The sequence below is a fragment of the Fukomys damarensis genome, unplaced genomic scaffold, assembly GCF_012274545.1.
Source record: "Fukomys damarensis isolate Sample0158 unplaced genomic scaffold, DMR_v1.0_HiC HiC_scaffold_20, whole genome shotgun sequence".
NCBI classification, from domain to species: Eukaryota; Metazoa; Chordata; class Mammalia; order Rodentia; family Bathyergidae; genus Fukomys; species Fukomys damarensis.
The window spans coordinates 11513834-11532258 of record NW_022900932.1 but is presented as its reverse complement, the minus strand read 5'-3'; the positions used below and the strand labels follow the sequence as shown (position 1 = coordinate 11532258).

The following is an 18425-nucleotide window of genomic DNA, read 5'->3' as shown; positions in this document are numbered from 1 at the left end:
AGTGGAGCCGAGGAAGGCAAGGGGGAGCTTGGCATAGGCCAGCCCACCGGCGTCCCTGGCTCCCCTTCCTTGAAGCCATTCAGGGCATGGCAACATATGTGTTCACTGTCTCTATGCCCAGCGCCGGGCTCCATTCTAGGAGGACACAAGGAACCATTTTTATGGTTCTCATCTATGAGTTCCCAGGCTTGCTGCACAGGGCGGGCTGTAATACGAGAAAGAAAGCATTTCTTTCCATTTCTCCAACAAGTATAAAGGAAAGGCTTTCTTTACAAAGATGGCTCATGCCTGGTCCATCTGGAAAAGATAGAAAGCAGGGTCAGACGGGGGTGACGCTGACACTGCGCCGGCCACACCCGCACAGATGGACGTTTAGGCAGAAGAGGCTGTAGGGAGGTAGGAGGAAAGTACAGGAGACACGAAGCAGGCAAGACTGCGTCTGGAGACCAGAGAGGGGCTGACAGGAGTGACAGTGGACCAGATCCCCAAAGAAGGAGACAAAGGGGCCCCTTCCCCGCACAGAGGGCCCTGGCGCTGGGCAGGTCAGCAAGGAGCTTGTTGGAGGCAGCAAGTCAGAGAGGCGGTGCTTAAACTCCATGCCCCGGTGAGCTGCGTGTTCACAGTCACTGCCTTTTGTCTGCACCGCGTGGCCGTGCGTGTTTCTGTACTTGGAAGTTGATCTTGGTTATCAGCGCTCTCTGCCACTGTTGCAAATCCCCAGCTGAAAACTCTGGCTGGCTATGTGCATCCTGCACTATTCCAGATGAATATTTATTATGAAGAAAGTGGAAATACCACTGTCATATAGCTGGGCACTGAATTAAACTTCTCTGCGTTTTATGCTGCTAATAAAAATCATGTTCAAACAGTATTTCATCTCAAAACTTCTTTCTGTCTCCCATAGAGGTCTGGGGCACTTTCAAGATTAAGGAAACATTTACAAATGAACTTTTGAATCCATCTTCTGCTAAATACTCTCAATACGCATCTAAAAGTGAAAAACAAGTAAGAGGTTTCTATTTCTTACATAGGGAATCACTGGCCAGACATGGGTTCTGATGTTTCCAGTTCAGCACGGATCCTTTTTTAAATTTTTTTTGGTACCGGGGATCGAACTCAGGTCCTTGTGCTTGTGAGGCAGGTGGTGGAACCACTGAGCTAAATCCCCAGCCCTCAGCATGGATACATAATACAACTTCTTAACTATTTTTATTCTCAGTAACTTCTACAGAGAAGCTGACTTTCCATTTCCTTTGTGTTTGGTTTTGCTCTTGTACTGACTGTTATATTGAGGACTGGGTTATTTTCTGATTTTTCTCTGCCAAGAAAACGTTTCGCGGCTTATACTTCACATTCAGCATTTTGGATCTGTTCCATGAAGTTTTCCTGGCTAGAGGCTGGAGGCTCACGGGAGCCCTGGATCAATGAAACCTCTGCCAGGATGATGGTGTGGGTGTGGTTGTCAAAACTAACGGAGTGGTTTGGGTAGGAAGAAAGTAGACTGGAGTGAATTTATTGCTCTACCTGGTACCAAATATATCCTCTATTCTAAGCTGTTGCTATTCACTCTTTACTAGCCAACTCAAAACCAAACTTGCTATATGTGTGCATGCAAACATATGTGCACCTTCTCAGTTGTTATTTTAGCTGCAATTATATGGCTTGCGACTACTTCTAGCAGTGTTGCTTTCCTTTGCCTGTTTGCTATGGTTAATTTAGCTATTGTCCTCTTTCATCTTTTTTTAAAATGTCTTTCTGAAGTGTGAGAACAAAGATTAACACACGGTCTTTTGTTTTCTTCCTAAGCTCGAAGAAGTATACAAAAGAATTCAGGATTTTGAGTCAGTTCATGTCACTCAGTTTCGGTAAGTAGCCCAGTGGCCTTTGAAGGTCATCTCCAGAATTGTGCCCTGCAGAATTCTGAGCATGATCCCAGGTGACCTTGGCGGAAAACAGGGTAGTTTAGTCTTTGTTGTAGGATCCTTACTAACTGTGATGCTTTAAAAGAATGAAGACAAGAAGCCCGGCTTGTTCCATAATTTGCGGGGGGCGGGTACCAGGGATCAGACTTGGGTCCTTGTGCTTGCAGTGGAACCACTGAGCTAAATCCCAAGCCCGAGAAGCCTGCATTCTTGTTGAAATGAGTTTTAGAGCTTAGAGAGTGAAGAACATCCTCAAAGCTGTGGATAGAGACAGGATCTGCAAAGGCAGAACCTTGGAAGGCAGCAGGCAATGACGGTGTGGCTGTGTGAGGAAGGGCGAGACGTGGCTGGGGTGTAGACGCTTTTCCATCACAGCCACAGAGCACGCGATGTTGTGTGATTTGAAGCCAGAAGGGGGGCCTGGGGTGAATTATTACATTTTTGTGTAGATCTCATGCATCTACTGCGGTTCCACACTCAGTAGTCATCATCTACAGCAAATAAAGAGTTATTTAGTAAATTATTCTTTAGTTTTTATTTTCATTCCAGAAATTACTTGGTTGGTTAACCATGTGTGCACTGATTGCAGTATTCGTAGTTGGCTTGATGGAGGAAGTAGGTCAGAGGCCGGAGAACTTGACTCATCGTCATTATTATTTTTATTGTTATTACTCACAGTTAAAACCAGCCACAGGAAAATTTCAATAGCATTCGCTATAAATATGTTGTCCTGGGCCCTGTCCTTTACTCACCTCCTGTGTGTCTCTTCTCTAAAGTCCCACAGGAATGGTTTTCTTCAAAATTCAGTGCTAGGAAAATGCTGTTTTCTTATATTCAGTATATGTAAATCGATCATATTCCCCTGAATGGCTTTGTTATAAAATCTCCTAGACAAAATTGGCACTCACATTAATTTTTATGTCTAATACTCATATTTTTCTTTTCCCTGGCCTTGGTCTTCTATTTATATTTCCAACTTACAGTTTATCATCTATATCTTATAAAGCTGTCTCCAGTAATCTGTGCACACACAGTCAAAGTAGGCATAAGGCTGGAAAGACAATTCATTAAGCTTTCACCCTTACGTGCATGGTTTAAAACCCATCTCATTGTCTTACTGTCCCAGTTGACTTCTCTGCCCAATGGGACAGCAAACAGCTGTGGAGCCGGACTATTCCTCATTAAGTCAAACGTGCAGACAGGCAGGAAAGGACTTTGTGAGTAAACGGAAGGGCCTTACAGGTGTGCAGGCGCAGGCACCGTCCCTGCACAAAGGGTTTGTGAGCCGAGGTTCAACGGGGGGCCGAGAGCTTGAGCCTTGGAGTCTGGGCTCTGCCCTGTGAGTTAGTAGCGGGCAATTTCCTGGCCCCGCTGCTCCTTGGGTCTCATTTCCCTTTTCTCTAAGGTGGAGACGAGGCAGTGGTGACATCATGGGGTAACTGCAGGACTGACTTGCTGGACAACACGGAAACTCGCTTGTTCTTTATGCTCCGGCTCCCCCTGAGGGCTGCTGGCCCTTCCCCTGAGCATGGCCTCTTCCCCGAGTGCCAGAGCCGCTACCCAGCTGCCAGCTTGAACCCTGCACTTGGCTTCCGGTGTGGCCACCCGGATGCTCCATTCCAAACCCTCCCCCCCCCCCCCCCAACCCCCCCGTCCCCTTGTTTTCCCCCTGAGGGCTGCTGGCCCTTCCCCTGAGCATGGCCTCTTCCCCGAGTGCCAGAGCCGCTACCCAGCTGCCAGCTTGAACCCTGCACTTGGCTTCCGGTGTGGCCACCCGGATGCTCCATTCCAACCCATCCCGCCCTCCCCACCACCTCCCCTCTGTCCTGTTGCTGTTCCAGGGCCGTCTCCAGCCTCTCTTTGTGTTTAGATTTCCATGCAGTGCTGTGCTACACCCTCGGGCCCTGGCTGAGCCTGCTCTGGCCGAGGCAGGACACTCGCATCACCCGCGTGCCGGGCTCCTTCCTAGCGAATCTCATGCACACCTGCTGTGGTCCGCCACACCCCCTGGCCTGGCTGGGCCACCATAGGTTAGAATTCCTGCAAATGCAGTCCCGCGGCGTGGGCTTTGTAACCCAGCGCCTCTTAACTCAGCACGAAATCTCTGACACGGATCTGTGGTTGCCAGAGTACTGTGCCCATGGTCTGCTCCTTTTGACTGCCCAGTAATATTCCATTGGACGACACACTCAGATTTGTGCTTCTAGGCCCCGAAGTTATCCTGACTAGTTTCTTTGTCTCGTACCCAACCTGCTTCCCACACAATTGTGATGGCTCTTTTCTCATGTATAGCACAGGTTTAACAGCTTCTCATACATGCACTGCTACCCAACTAGTTCAAGCCACTCCACTCCTTCCTGACTGGTCTTCCTGCTTTCACATCTGCCTCCTGTCAGTTTATTTCCTGAGTGATGAACGGGAGAGTAAGCATGATCCTGCTGTTGCCTTTCAATAAAGAATAAAATTGTTAAGAAGGAGACTCAAACACTAAGTACCTATGTGATCTGGTTCCTGGCTGCTTCTCCATTGTTACCTCCTGCCTCTTTCTTGCTTGCTCATTGAGTGATGGTTCAAGCCTCTCTTTAAATTAGACTCACAACCCCCTACCCCAGGACATTTGCATGTGCTGGAATGTTAGACCGATATTCTTTTCAGAACTGGGCCTGTTCTTCACACCATTCGTGCCCTGGGTTTAAAAACCTCTCACACAGAGAAGCTTCACTGACAACCTTGGGTCCCAGATTTGGTTTGTTCCTTTGGACTGGATGCCATGCACATACAGACCTGATCTCAGGTGCTCTCAGGGCCAGAAAGCGGGTTCACCTTCTGTCCACATCCTCCCTGCAGAGCCGGCAGCATCATCGTGGGTTTTGAAGTCATCGGCTCCAGCAGCACTTCCCAGCTGCTGGCTGCCCTTCAGCAGGAGTCTGCTGCAGCCCAGGCGGCGCTCAGCAAACTGTTCCCCCTGGAAGCTGGCTCTTTCAGGGTGTTCTCGAAAGGTAACCCCGGGTCCCACCCTCAGATCGACTAGGGAACCCTGCAGTTAGTAGCTTGCCGCTGCTCCTGTCTTCAGGAATAGAGGGGAGGTGCTTCGGGAGAGAAGTGCTGTCAAACTGACTTTCAGTGGAAACAGGCAGCTGTCCCTCCACCACAATAAAAGTCAGTGTCAGCTGCTGATGTTGTTAAGTCTTTAGTGGCAAGTGGGAATGGCTCATTGTCTATGACTTCTAAAGCATCCACCCGCTAGGACAGGGTTCATGCAGGGGCTGGGATCTCCTGGGTGCTATGATTATTGTCATTGGTAGCTAAGGAAACGAGCTGGAAAAGACTTAAAAACTCTTTCAAATAAATCATCATCCTAATGGTCCAGTTATGGCATCACTTGGCCTTCCCTGTTTCCGATCTCTTCCAGCCTCGTGTCACAGTGTGGCCTTTGGCTTTGGGGCTGAGGACAGCGAGTTCACCCTGCCCTGCGGCCGCGGCTACGCTGGAAATGTCACAGCCCGGTGCCGGTCCTCGGGGTGGCAGGTGGTGCAGGAGTCCTGTGTGCTCTCCCAGCTGCAGGAGCTGCTGCAGGTGACGCATTTTTCCAGTGGGCCGGGAGGGTGGGCAGGACTGGCAGGGGCAGCTGGGGAGCTGACAGCGTCCAGGTGGAGGGCTCTGTTTGGGAGGGTGCTGCTGAAGAGGGAGCCGACCTGAGGCTTGCGACACGTGGGTGGGACAGCAGCTGAGCTGCCTTCCGACCCCCCGGGGGCCCAGGTGTTGAAGATTCAAGCGAGGGCAAGGGAGGGGCTGCTCACACGGGAGCCGGGACAGGGCTGGCCAGGCAGGGCACTGTGCAGAATGACAAAGCTTCAGTGGGTCTGAGGGCCACCGTTTCCCAGCCTCCCGCTGTGGACAAGGAGCCCAGGGCCCCTCTGTGAGAAAAGGTGTCGATCTAACAGTCCCCGGGTCCCCGCCGCGTGCTGTGGCCACCATGCTGGTTCTCTCAGCAAGGCCTGAGTACTGGGACACTTCGCTCGGCACTCGGGAAGGTCCCCAGACCTCCCAAGTGATGCCCTATCGGGATCATTAGGATGATGACTTAAATGAAAGTGTTTTTAAACAAATTTTTTCCAGTTCCAGCTTCCTTAGCTACCAATGACAATAATCAGCACCTCCCTCCACTGTACTTAAGGGATTAAACCAAGGACTCCGGGTAATACACTTAGCCCAGTTTTGGCCAGGCGAATGCCAAATCACAGCCCCTGCTGTCATCACTGCACTTGTCGGTCCCACAAACATGCAAATGCTGGCCGAGACATCCGCTCCCAGGCTGACCAAACACAAACACTGTGCTTCTGTTTTCTAAAACGTAACCGCCTTTATTTCTAGAACTTCAGTGCGATTGCAGGCAACGCCACCCAGGCGGATGTGTCGGCCTTGGTGCGAGAGCTCTCGGGCATCCTGCAGCAGAGCCAGTCCATCACAGCAGGGAACCTGGCTTCCGTGGTGTCACTTCTGAGCTCAGTCTCCGCCCTGTCCCTGGAGAAGGGTTTCTCAGTGTCAGATTCGACCCTGGAGGTAAGGCCTTGGGGCTGGTGAGGCTCACTGTGAATGGTGCTTCTCAGAAGGGGAATGGAACCCAGCCGATGCGGAGTCTTGGAAAAGACAAAGGAGCATCCTCCTGTTGGCCATGTTGCTTCATCTGCAGGCTGCAAGGGGCCATGGGCTCTATAGTGTGGGTGCACAAGGAGAGGAAGCTGCTCTGGGCAGCTGGGAGGAGGGGTGAGCTTCGGAACCCCAACATTTCAATTCCTGCTTGCTGTCTGCGTTCGTTCCCTTCTGCAGCCATGAGCTCTACCTTAGCGGTGTGTACCCCCAAACTTCCCTCTTTTTATTTTTTGAGACAGAGTCTCACTGTGCAGTTCAGGCTGGCCTTGAAGACACTCGGTAGCCCAGGGTGGGCTTGAACCTGCAGTGATCATTCTGCCTCAGCCTCCCAAAAGCTGGGCCAAAACCTCTCTTCTTTCAACTGGGAGTTCTTGGATTAGTTTGGATGTTTAAAAATTAACTTAAACACGACACCAGCGATATATAGTCACTATTAGAAATGCAAATAAACAGAAAAGTAAGAGACCTGTAATCCCACCATCCTAGAACAGCTGACACCCATACCCAGGTGTGTCCTCGGGACAGGGACAGTGCCTGCTCCCTTGAGGGCCTTCCCAATGGTCTGGAAGGGCGCATTTTATATTTTAAAGTCCTAATATTTGACAACACTGGACTTTGCAATATAAATTCCACGATTATATGTTGCTACTTTACTACTCAGGGTGAACAGTACGTCAAAGATGACATTAACGCTGAATTTAAAAAAAGATGTTAAGGTTCATTTTTCGCATGCTGCTTACAAGAAACTGACTAAAGTGAAAAGCACAAGGAAAGATACGAAATGAGAAGTGAACCTAGGGCAGCAAACATGGAGCACAAGAAAACAGAGGTTTTGGGGGTGGAGGGATGAGACAGGAAGTCAGAGGCCAGGCGAGGGCCAGGAAGGGCCCACAGTCACAAACAACTGCCCAGTCTGGGGCAGAAAGTGGTAGCTTAGGAAAGGGATCTGCAGGCCAGACTGAAGACTGCTTCCCCTTTCATTCTAGGTCTAGTTGTTAGGGGTTGTTCTTCTACAGTCTCCTGTCTTACAGAAGCAAACAGAAAACACGAGTTCAACCTTGAACATCCATGACAAGTCTTTATGACTTTGGATGTGAAGGAAGGAACACACAATGAAAAAGCTGTTGAAAGTAAGGTCTTCATCTCTGAGCCTTCATCAGAGCATGAATGCTTGGTCGCTTGTTCACTTTGTGGTCTCAGGCAGAAGGAAGTGTGCACACACGCATGGAAGGGTGCTTATCTGTCGGTGGCGAAACCCCACGATGATTCTGAATGCCTTGGGCAATCCCTGGGCCCCGAGTTCTTAGCTCCAAGCTTCTTCAGTGGAACAGAAGTGATGTTAGTCGATGAGTTTCACTGGGTTTCCTCGATGGAGCCAATTTTCTGAGCACTTTCTCCACACTTGCTACAAACGACTTCTCCTCTTTTCATCCTGTACCCTTTCCCTGAAAACAAACTGACTCCCACTGTTGTGTTTCAGGATGTCATCAGCATAGCTGACCACATCCTAAATTCCTCATCCATAACGAACTGGACGATATTACTGCAAGAGGAAGAACAGGCCAGCTCCCAGTTACTCCAGACGCTGGAAAACATCGCCCTGCTAGTGCCTCCCTCTGCTCTGCCTCTGAATTTCTCCCTGGAATTTATTAACTGGCAAGGGATTCCATGGACCCAAACCCAAGGCAATCGCAGTTACAGCTACCAGATTGAGATGTTCCAAGAAGATCACCCCCTTCCCGTCAGAGGCCATGTTTTTATTAGGCCAGACCAATTCCAGGTCTCCGCTCCAAAAACTATCGTCAGCATGGCTTCCGTGACCTTCGGGTACATCCTACCCAAGACCCAGGGCGACAATGCTCGGGTTAACGGGCCCTTGATATCCACAGCTGTCCAAAACTATTCCATAAATGAAATCTTCGTGGGCTTCTCCAAGATCGACACAAACCTGAGCCGGCCCCACTGTGTGTTTTGGAGTTTCAGTCATTCGCGCTGGAGCAGCGCCGGCTGCCACCTGGTGAATGAGACTCCGGACACAGTGCTGTGTCGCTGCACTCACCTCACCTCCTTCTCCGTGCTGATGTCACCTTCTGTCCCTGCTGTGATTGTCCCTGCGGTGAGATGGGTCACCTACGTGGGCCTGGCCATCTCCGTTGGAAGTCTCGTCTTAGGTCTGACCGTCGAGGCTCTGTCTTGGAAACAGCTCAGGAACACCCAGATCTCACACACACGCCACATTTGCATGGTGAACGTAGCCCTATCCCTCTTGATTGCTGACGTCTGGTTCATTGTCGCTGTCACCGTAGACACCAGCGCCGGCCCCTCTGGAGTCTGCATAGCCGCCATCTTCTTCACTCATTTTTTCTACCTCTCCTTGTTCTTTTGGATGCTGGTGCTCGGCGTCCTGCTGTCTTACCGCATCGTCTTCGTGTTCCACCACATGGCCATGCCTTCGATGATGGCCATTGGATTCTGCCTGGGCTATGGGTGCCCCCTCGTCATAGCCGTCATCACCGTTGCGGTCACACAACCTAGCAACAGCTACAGCAGGAAGGACGTGTGTTGGCTCAACTGGTCCGATGGGAGCAAACCTCTCCTAGCTTTTGCTGTCCCTGCGCTGACTATTGTGGCTGTGAACCTGGTGGCGGTGCTGCTAGTGCTCTCAAAGCTCTGGAGGCCAGCCATCAGAGAGAGGGTGACCCAGAATGACAAAGCCACCATCATCCGCGTGGGGAAGAGCCTCCTCGTCCTGGCGCCTCTGCTGGGACTCACCTGGGGCTTTGGCATCGGAACCATGGTGGACAGCCAGAACCCAGCCTGGCACGTTGTCTTCGCACTGTTCAATGCGATCCAGGTGGGACCGGGGAGCGTGCTTTTTTACAGTGTTGTGTCACTGGAATGTCAGAGAATGTGGGGTGGGAAACTACTCCAGAGATGTCACCTCTCCCCGGCTCCTACAGGACTGTCAGGAAAAGTGCATAGAACCAGTGAGGAGGGGGGAAAATCTGTCTTTCCTGACATTTAATGTCATAGTGAAGCAGACTATTGGGCTTCACCAGGAGTCCCCCGGAGGGCTTTAAATCTGCTAGAGCACGCATAGCTCGGGCCAATCCCTCTTGCAATTGGCTGTGTCTCATTTCTCTTGTGCAGACCTCTGAAAAGGCACAACGACTGAGACCCTGAAAGGTACAAAGGAAATTCTTTCAGTATGATGAGCATTGGCTGGCCACCTGCCACCAGTGGTCTGTTTTGGTAAATAAAGTTTTATTGGCACACATCCATACACATGAGATGTATGACAGCAGTCACAGCTCAGGGCTGGGTCCTGGGCACAGGTCAAGGAGTTCTCATCAGAGTGTGGGGTGAACCCTCAAAACAGGCACCAGACAAGGCTCCCTGAAGGGAGTTGGAGCTCAAGGTGGAAGGTGGCCCTCACCAGGGTTTCCGAAGAAGACAGCTCCCTCTACAGGGCTGCAGGGTGGGCCCAGTGCTGGCACCACCAGAGAAGTAGAGAGGAGACTTCCTAAGTACCTGCTGTGTGAACAACTACAGTGCAGATGCCCAGGGAAGCCATTTGTCTGGGGCCTGGGTTGAGCCGGTGGGGAGACTGAAGCTCCGTGTGTGTTAGAAATGTCGCTCTCTGGAGCACAGTTTCCCTATGCATTTTGTGTAGAAAAGCCTTTGAGTCCCTGTGTTGTGGCCACACAGCGCCACACAGCGCGCCTGCCTACAGGGAGACCGAGCCGGAAGCCAGGCCGGTGCTGGGTGGTACAGCAGGGTAATGCCTTGTATGGACACTTTCTTTTCAGGAAAAGAAAACACCATAAATTTGATTGACTCCTTTTTTTTTTTCTTTTCTTGTTAAAGGGTTTTTTCATCTTCTGCTTTGGAATACTCCTGGATAATAAGGTGTGTTACATTCCCCTCTCTCTAGAGCCTCGTCCTTCCGTTCTGAGGCCTCTGCCGTGTAGTACAGGTTGCACTTTTTAGTAAAATTCTCTGCTTTTACCCAAGGCAGTTTCAGCCAGAGGCAGAGGAGCTCAATGGCGCTGCTGTTAGACCCACGCAAGCTCAACCTGCACATGCAGTGTGAACGCTATAGAGAAATAGGGGGTCCTTTTTACATTTAATTTTCCTGATTTAAATTATGGTTTGACAGTGGCTCAAGAGGAAAGTCATTTTCCTAAGGGGTGAAGTCCCCTTTGATCTCATAATTAGGTTTTTTTTTTTTGTTTGTTTGTTTTTTTTCTGTGTGTGTGTGTGGTACTGGGGATTGAACCTAGGGCCTTCACCCTGAGCTACATTTCCAACCCCTTCTTTCTTTTTTTTTTTTTTTTAATTTTGAGACAGAGACTCACTAAGTCACTAAGTTGCCCAGGCTGTGGTTCAATTTGCAACCCTCCTGCCTCAGCTTCCCAGCTTACTGGGATTCAAGGCTTGTAGCACCACACCTGCTTTATCTACTTATTTAGAACATGCCGAAAGTATGTCTAGTCTTTATTTCTAGATTTTCATGTACTCAATGTTAAATAGTGTTTCACATTAAATAAAAGTCCTAAGGAAGGACTTCCAGTTGAAGTGAAAATATAATAGAAAAAAATGTAAAGAAATTTGTTTTATTTTTTTCTGCTCAAGCTTTGAGTGATTCCGTCGACACAAGCAACAGCACTAAGGTCATAGCTGCAGAGGAGATGAGGAAATTTCGTAATTAGCACAAGTGTCACACATTGCAGACACCTCTGTAGACAGAAGCAGTTTGCTGCTCTAATGGCACTAAATAATTGCCTGGCTTGTGTCACATCCATGCCCAGGGAACCCTTCATTTCACATGAATGCTCATTACTGTCAATTTCCAAGGTCTAGAGACTGAGTGATTATTGTTTAACTCCAGTTTTGTTTATAGGTAAAGAGGCTAAGAAAACAATCTTTTATCAACCGTTTATGCCAGGGGTCTCTTCAGCGCTTCTAGGAAACAGTGCCATTGAATACCAGGTTCCACCTGCAGCTTTGTCTCAGCAGTTTACGTTATGTACCGGAGCACACAGGTAGCTCATCCACATTTCCGTGCTGTCCTTACAGCTGCGGCGACTTCTGATCAGCAAGTTGTCTCCATTAAGCCGTTGGAAGCAAACACAGAAGGTAATGACTGCCTGCCGCCACGCGTGAAGATTCAGCTTCGCACTGTTCTGGGTGCAGCCTGGCTGCAGGCCTGTTTCCACGCATGGTCCCGGTGCTCCTGTTGCTGTTCTTCTCCTGGTGTCTGGTTTGGGGCCCCTCTGGTGTGTGGGTCTCCCGGGGATCAAGGCTTTTAAACTCTCTCTTGCTCTAGTCCTTTGCAACTTTAGCCCTTAACTCTGCAACCCATGCTTGGACAAGTCTGTATGGGAGGAGATTTCAGGCTTGGGTTTTTGTTGTTGTTGTTGTTGTTGTTGTTGTTGTTTTTTTTGCCACAGAAGTAAGCTCCCATCCACTTGAGGATAGCAGAGCTCCAGGCAAAAGTACTTGCATGTGTGTTTTCTGTTTTCACTGTCGATTTAGATTTTTGTCTTTTAGCAAGACCGAGCTTCTAAAGTAGAGATTTCTGTATGTGATAACTAGCCAACTGACTTCACTGCATCCAAATCTGGGCGTTTAGAGGCTTTTACAGCAACGATATAAGCTTTAGAAATAAGAGCCGATGAGGAAATTGTCCTCTGCACTATGAAATCTTCCTGGTCTGCATCCTTAGTGGACAGGACGGCTGCAAGGGAGGGAGTAGAGGCTGGGGCCAGTGGACCAGCCTGGGATTCCAACTTCATGATGCCCAGGCAGCAGAGTGATCTTAGGAAGGTTCCTTCCTCTCGTTGAGTTTCAATTCTCTCAGTCAAAAAAAACGTAAGCGTTGAGCTGTGAAGAAGTTCTAACATTCTGAGAGTTTATGCATTCAATCCCTAAAATCTTTTGAACTTAAAAATGTGAAATTCATGTCATTATCTACTCTTTAAGAAAAGGAGGAAGTTACGGAAAAGAAAAGCCTTTGGTAAATAAATAAGCCAGGATACTCTCCACCCTGTAGAGCAGGAAGTCAAAATTTTTCTCATTTGAAAAATCAAAAGGAACGAAACAAAACAATACCCCAAAGTGAAATCACAGCAGAAGCAAAAAAAAAAAAAAAAAATCCTTGGCTGTGCTTCCCCCTGTTTCTCAGGAGGGGTGGCAGACTTTTTTCAGAAGACAGAGTGGTCAGGGAGGTCTTTGCTAGCTTTCATTTCTATGCTGCCCCCCACCCAGGCTTGGTTTCAAGTTGCGGGATAAAAATGAGATTTTTGTTATCTGGCTAAGTAACTCCTTTGCTTTAAAACAAATATCCATTTTTGCATAAGAAGACGCGTGTGTTTTTAATTGCCTGAGGAAGTTGGCCTGAAAAAGCAAGAAACCAATTCATGGATGGTGACAGAATAGGGGCACCAACATGTGAAGAAATCCCTCGTTAGTGAAGGGTGTGAAGAGGGGAACCAGACACAGGACCAGGAGTGAAGGAGACTTAGGTTGCTGGTATGTGAGCAAGGCCATGGGTTGTGAACAATGAGTCAGCTGAGACAGAGGTTAGAAACATATGGATGGGACACTAAGGGCAAAATAGACATGGGAGGACTCCGGGGATGATGGGCAGCGGCTGTCCCGAAGACGGGGATTAGTCTCTTCTCTCAACACAACGTATCGAGCTGACACAGAGCAACGTGCACAGGCTGAGGTCAAGGTTCAGAGTTCACTGAGGGGTAGCAAAAGGTCATGAGCCAGGGTTCTTGGAAAGATTCACGAACAGATAGATGGTGTTTGGCCAAAGGGAAGCCAGGATTGTTCTCAGCAAAGACCATCCCTCAAGCCACAGAACTCTGTGTGGACCCCAAAAGTGGTTTCTCCCCAAATTCTGTCCATCCTAGGGGCTCTTATGGACATTCCTGAACAGAGACTGAATTTACAGAGCTACCCCTTAGTTCCAACAGGGAGCTCAGGTCCTGTGGTTTGATAGTTTAGATCCAGATGACTCTACATGTCTGGGAAGGCTGATTCTTCCCAGAGCACACAGAGCTCTTGGGTGTTCTGCAACCTAAGATTACTCTCTCTACAGGGGCAGGATGCAGTTTGAAGAGCAATGTTCTTTTAAGAATTTCTTTAGGATTGTATCATTACATGAGTCATCTTGAACTTGGGAAAATTGATTCTTTTGCTTTGAAAGTTTCAGACCTTTTTTCATTTTTACCTATACTGTAATATTTTTTTCCCAGAAGCAAAATGAGGCAGACACATGTACATCTCAGTGAAAACTGGGAATCTCTCACTGCTCTACCTATTGCTTATACAAGAACCTTTTCCTCCCATCTTTATTTAGCTTCCTAATGAGACAGACCAAAGCAGGAATTGGAAATTACTCCTTCCAGGGTTCCTGGTTCCTTAAACGGCGCCTGGTACACTAAGTCCAACAATATGAGAGGTTACATTAATGACTAAATTTAAGGACAAATTCATGAGTGGAATAGGATGTATCTAAACACTTTTAAACTCTTTTCTAGTCAACGTTTAACGTTCGTTTTAAACATCTTATATGGTTTGATGATTCAGCTCTCTTTTGTTACACTAATAACTAAAGGGTAATTCACAAAGAGAGTCAAATGTTAACAGATAGTAAAGGACAATCTAACAGAGATCATTTTTATTGGGAATATTCATTTTGCCATGGGTTTCTCTGGTGACAGATGTAGTAACCAAAGAAATGTCAGCGTGACATAAAAAAGACAGTCACTCCCATGAAAGCATTTTCTAGTTTCTTGTTAGACAGTGAAAATACATAGAAATGCAAATTCATTTGCAGATAGATTGAAGCAGAAACAGGAATATAGGAGCGACTACTCTTAAGTTCTTGAAAAGAGAGTCAAAGCCCGTGTGGATGAAATAAAATTTTGTTAATGACATCAAGAAGTCAGTGAACTCAGCCACCAAAAGAATGCTATTCATGTCAAATGTCATGATTTTCCTTTGTGCAGCAAAATCCCTCGGATGTATTGGCCAAACCCAAATACGTAAACTCCTTCCAACCGTTGAAAGACAAAGGTGAGTTGCAGTGAAAGCAAGTGCTACCCAAGGTGGGAAGAGGGCAAAGGAATACGTGACAGGCATAAAATTCAGTGATCACGCCTGAGAAATTGCAGGTGAGAAGTGTGACCGAGTCAGCCCAGTGCAGGTCCCGAGTTTGCCTGGACTGTGCTCGAAGATGACAGTGTCGGTTCTCTGGGAAGTCGGGGGGTGTCATGATGCAATCTCAGCCCAGCTGTGTTAGAAGACACGGTCTGCATTTGTGGCATGGGCCATCGAGGTACAGGTGGAAGACTATGGTTAGGATACCCAGCCATGTCCTTGCTGCTGAGTGGTTTGCAGTGGGGACATGTGCTGTGTCCTGGAGGAGGAAGGGGCCACACCTTCTAAAGATGGAGGACCCTGCCACAGTCCCCGTAGGTCCCACGTTTCTATATTGGATGTTACTGGAGTCCAGGCTGTTCAGCTACCAATATTTAAACACTGCAAACAGTCACAGTTCCCTTGGAGGGAAGGGTGGGATGTGGGAGGGGAGCAGGACACACGGCATCGCCAGTTACACTGAAGTTGTACTTAAGGGCCCAAGGCCCACTTCACATTGGGTTATGTGGACATCATTGTGAAGGGTGGGAAATGAGCAATCCCACCAACATTATTTCAATTTCACATAAAGTTCATGGGTTTGGAGAATGTGTTCATCTGTAACCCTTGGGTCCTGTTAGCTCTGCCACTGAACAACCTGAGTGATTTTTATAAATCTCTGTACCTTTCCAGACATTTGTTCCTTGTTAGTAAAATGAAAATCTAGGAAACCACTGAGGTCCTTTCCAGTGAAAACAAGCTATGATTCTACATCTGCTTTGTCTCACTTCCCAGCAACATCTGAAAATCATAGTATTTCATCTCAACTAGTGATGCCTGGCAAACACCAGTTTCTATGGTATCGATGAAATGCTGTCCCTTTCGACCACCCACCCAACATGCCTTGGCTGCCCATCTCTTAAACGTACCCCCAGTTGTAAGAAAGTCCCTAGGCTGATTTTCATTTTGGCCTCAGGCTTGATTCCAACATGGTGACAATAATTCTTATCCTCCTTCTCCCCCTCAGGCAAGTATACACTTTCTCATACTGGAGATTCTGCCAGCAACATCACATTAACTCAGTTTCTATCAACTGAATAAGGCCAGGGATCCTAAAACCAAAGAATGCTGTTTGGAGCAACTTGACATTTAAAGCTAAATGTCGGAGAGGAAAGTCAGCTTCTTATCAGATGAGATATTCTGACCAAGGAGCAGAACAGAGTGGTCACAGCGGCTTCATCATTGCCTCCTTTATCTTGAATTCAATGGAAGATTTATTTCAAGGTGGCTTGAGATTACTCCCTAAGTGCAAAGAGTTGGCTTTGTTGGAAATTTTGTCAGTTGTCCCTTCTTCTCACGACCACAAGATGTGGTTTACTTTTTCATAAAATGACCTTGTCTACACAGCCTTTCCAATCATGGATTGGAATAAGAAGACTTCACAAGCTAGCCTTAGGTGACTGCGTTGACTTTCTTTTCAAAAAGTTCTCGGTGCATATTTCCTAGAGAAAAGGCATTTTCCTTCCAAATTTTCCAGTTGGATTTTATGCTTTTTTTTTTTCTTCATGGGTTTAATTCCTTCACCCTGAAAGTTGATCCGAGATAAAATAAAAATTTCCATTTTGATAGCTTTGTAGCCATTTATGAAGGACAATAATGTGATTTGATGTGGAACGGAGCATTTTACAGTTTACAGTGTATTTTTGCATGGTCTCCAACCCAGAAAATGAAGTATCCGGGTGGACTTTGGGCAGAGATAAGGAAAGTGAAGTCATTCACCAAAGCGAAGCCAGTACAGGAGGATCAGAGTTACTTTAGCACTGGGATCCTAGCACAAGTCTGCAGCCCCATAACAACCTTGAGTGTACAATCCTAGGAAATCTCTGTGAGATTAGTTACATGGTTCATTGCTGATTCCCAGAATTCTAACTGTGTGAGAGGGGAATGGAGGGATAGTTTGGCTATCAGCTTCCAGGGTTGTGCCTCCAACATCTGGATTGTCTCCCTCACACCTTTTGGAGATGCCTTTTGGAAGTGATTTGCATATATAGCCAGAACTGCTTTAGGGTGAGGGGCAGAGCAGCACGTGAGGGGATGCTAAAAAGCAGCATTTCCCTCCCATATTTCTGTCACTCTGAGCCCAACCCAGCGTCAGCCCTCACTGCAGGGCCTAGAGGACCCAAGCTGCACAGTCCCCTGACTGTTTTGAAAGCTGCAGTGTTCAGAGTGTTCCGTAGTTTCTAACATGAAAAGCCTCGACCAGATAAAGATATTCTGGGGAAATTCTTCCATGGGGAGTGGGTTACACAGGCACCTGTAGAGAGAATTCGAGTTCAAATCTCCACAAAGCACCAAGGAACAGCACAAATGAAATGGCAAGTGAGACGTTGGAAGAAAAGAACTGGGACCACTTAGACAGATCTGTACCTCATGAACATATCCAAGAACCAGAAGAGAGTTTGATGAGAAAGATAACCTTAGGAGACAGCTGCTCTGCAACCCTCCTCATCCCACCTTGTTTGGTGACAGAAGGGGGGCTTTGCCTCACCACCAACGTGGGGAAAGAACCTCATGATCACCTTCTATGGAACACAGCACATGAGGTGGCATATGTGGCTGCTGGTGTCTGATTCTTGCCTGGATGGGGCTGGGGCTCTGTGTTCAGATTGGCTGCACACCAGTGCTTCTCAGGGCCAAGGGTTTGTGTGCGCTTCCTGTGGACCATGGTAAGACGGGCAAGAGAGCCCACGTAGGGCTGCGAGGTCCTGGGAGACAGCCATCCAAAGAGGGGAAGGAAGCCAGCTTCAGAGTTTGGATGTGATGCCAGGCATGGGGTGAGGATGGAGTCGCAAGTGACCAGCTTGAGGGACCTGCAGGCGAGAGACCAGAACTGGGGGAATCCTGAGGGTTAGAGCAGTTATCACGTGATATCACCTCACCTGACACCAGGTGACGGTGGCCCCATCTCAAGCATTGACTCACTCGTGCCTGTGGTGGGGGAAGGGGAGGTGGAGAACCTCAGACTCTGGGGTGGGAAAGAAAAGTGGGAAAACTAAGGGGAAAAGCAAGCAAGGAATAAGTGCGGGTTATACAGTCAGATCAAGGCACGGCTCAGCTGGAGAAGAAATGTTTAATACTGGATCCCTTGTCACTTCTCATCACATGATTCTCAAGTATTTAAATTTATCAAAATGCCCCCATTACCTGGGCACATAGGAGTCCTGGAGCACATCTGGGGATGAGGAAGTCTCCCACCGAATAGCTTTTGTAAAGATAATTAGGCAAAAAACAAAATGTTTGATCCCATACCATGTACCTTGCTTGTCTAAATCACTAATTACACACATTTACCTAAAAATTCTCCTAAAACGGTAAAAAATCAAAAAAGCAGAGAAGTATTGTAATCGTTTTCTATTACTATGTTTTCTATTTTATCATCTTAATTCCTATTGTAGATAGTAAGTTTTCTATTGTTCAAACAATTGCCTTAAACTTAGCAGCTTCATTACCACATATCTGCTGCCTCACAGTTTAGGGATTAGAGAGCTCAGCTCACAGGGTCGTCTGCTTGGAGGTCCATTAGCGCTGGAATTGGGGTTCCCATTTGGCTGTGTCTTAATTAAGGATACAACTGCAGGAAAATCCACTTTCAGCCCATTAGGCTGTGGGCAGAATTCACTTCCCTGTGGTTGTAGG

General features: G+C 47.8%; 1 protein-coding gene across 6 annotated transcripts in view; it reads left to right on the top strand.

Moving 5' to 3' along the window:
- Adgrf1 (adhesion G protein-coupled receptor F1) overlaps nt 1-18116 on the top strand; it is a 40562-nt gene extending 22446 nt beyond the window's left edge. For 5 of the 6 annotated variants that reach the window (XM_010617777.3, XM_010617775.3, XM_010617780.2 and 2 more), the window contains 10 exons: nt 905-1005; nt 1807-1865; nt 4770-4921; nt 5335-5498; nt 6297-6485; nt 8056-9429; nt 10443-10484; nt 11655-11714; nt 14600-14666; nt 15757-18116. In XM_010617777.3, coding sequence (XP_010616079.1) covers nt 905-1005; nt 1807-1865; nt 4770-4921; nt 5335-5498; nt 6297-6485; nt 8056-9429; nt 10443-10484; nt 11655-11714; nt 14600-14666; nt 15757-15830 — 2282 coding nt within the window. In that variant the 3' untranslated portion in view covers nt 15831-18116. Of the gene's footprint in view, nt 1-904; nt 1006-1806; nt 1866-3327; nt 3555-4769; nt 4922-5334; nt 5499-6296; nt 6486-8055; nt 9430-10442; nt 10485-11654; nt 11715-14599; nt 14667-15756 lie in introns of those variants that run through there. The other variant, XM_033766473.1, reaches the window with a different exon arrangement.
- Nucleotides 18117-18425: the final 309 nt, after the last annotated feature.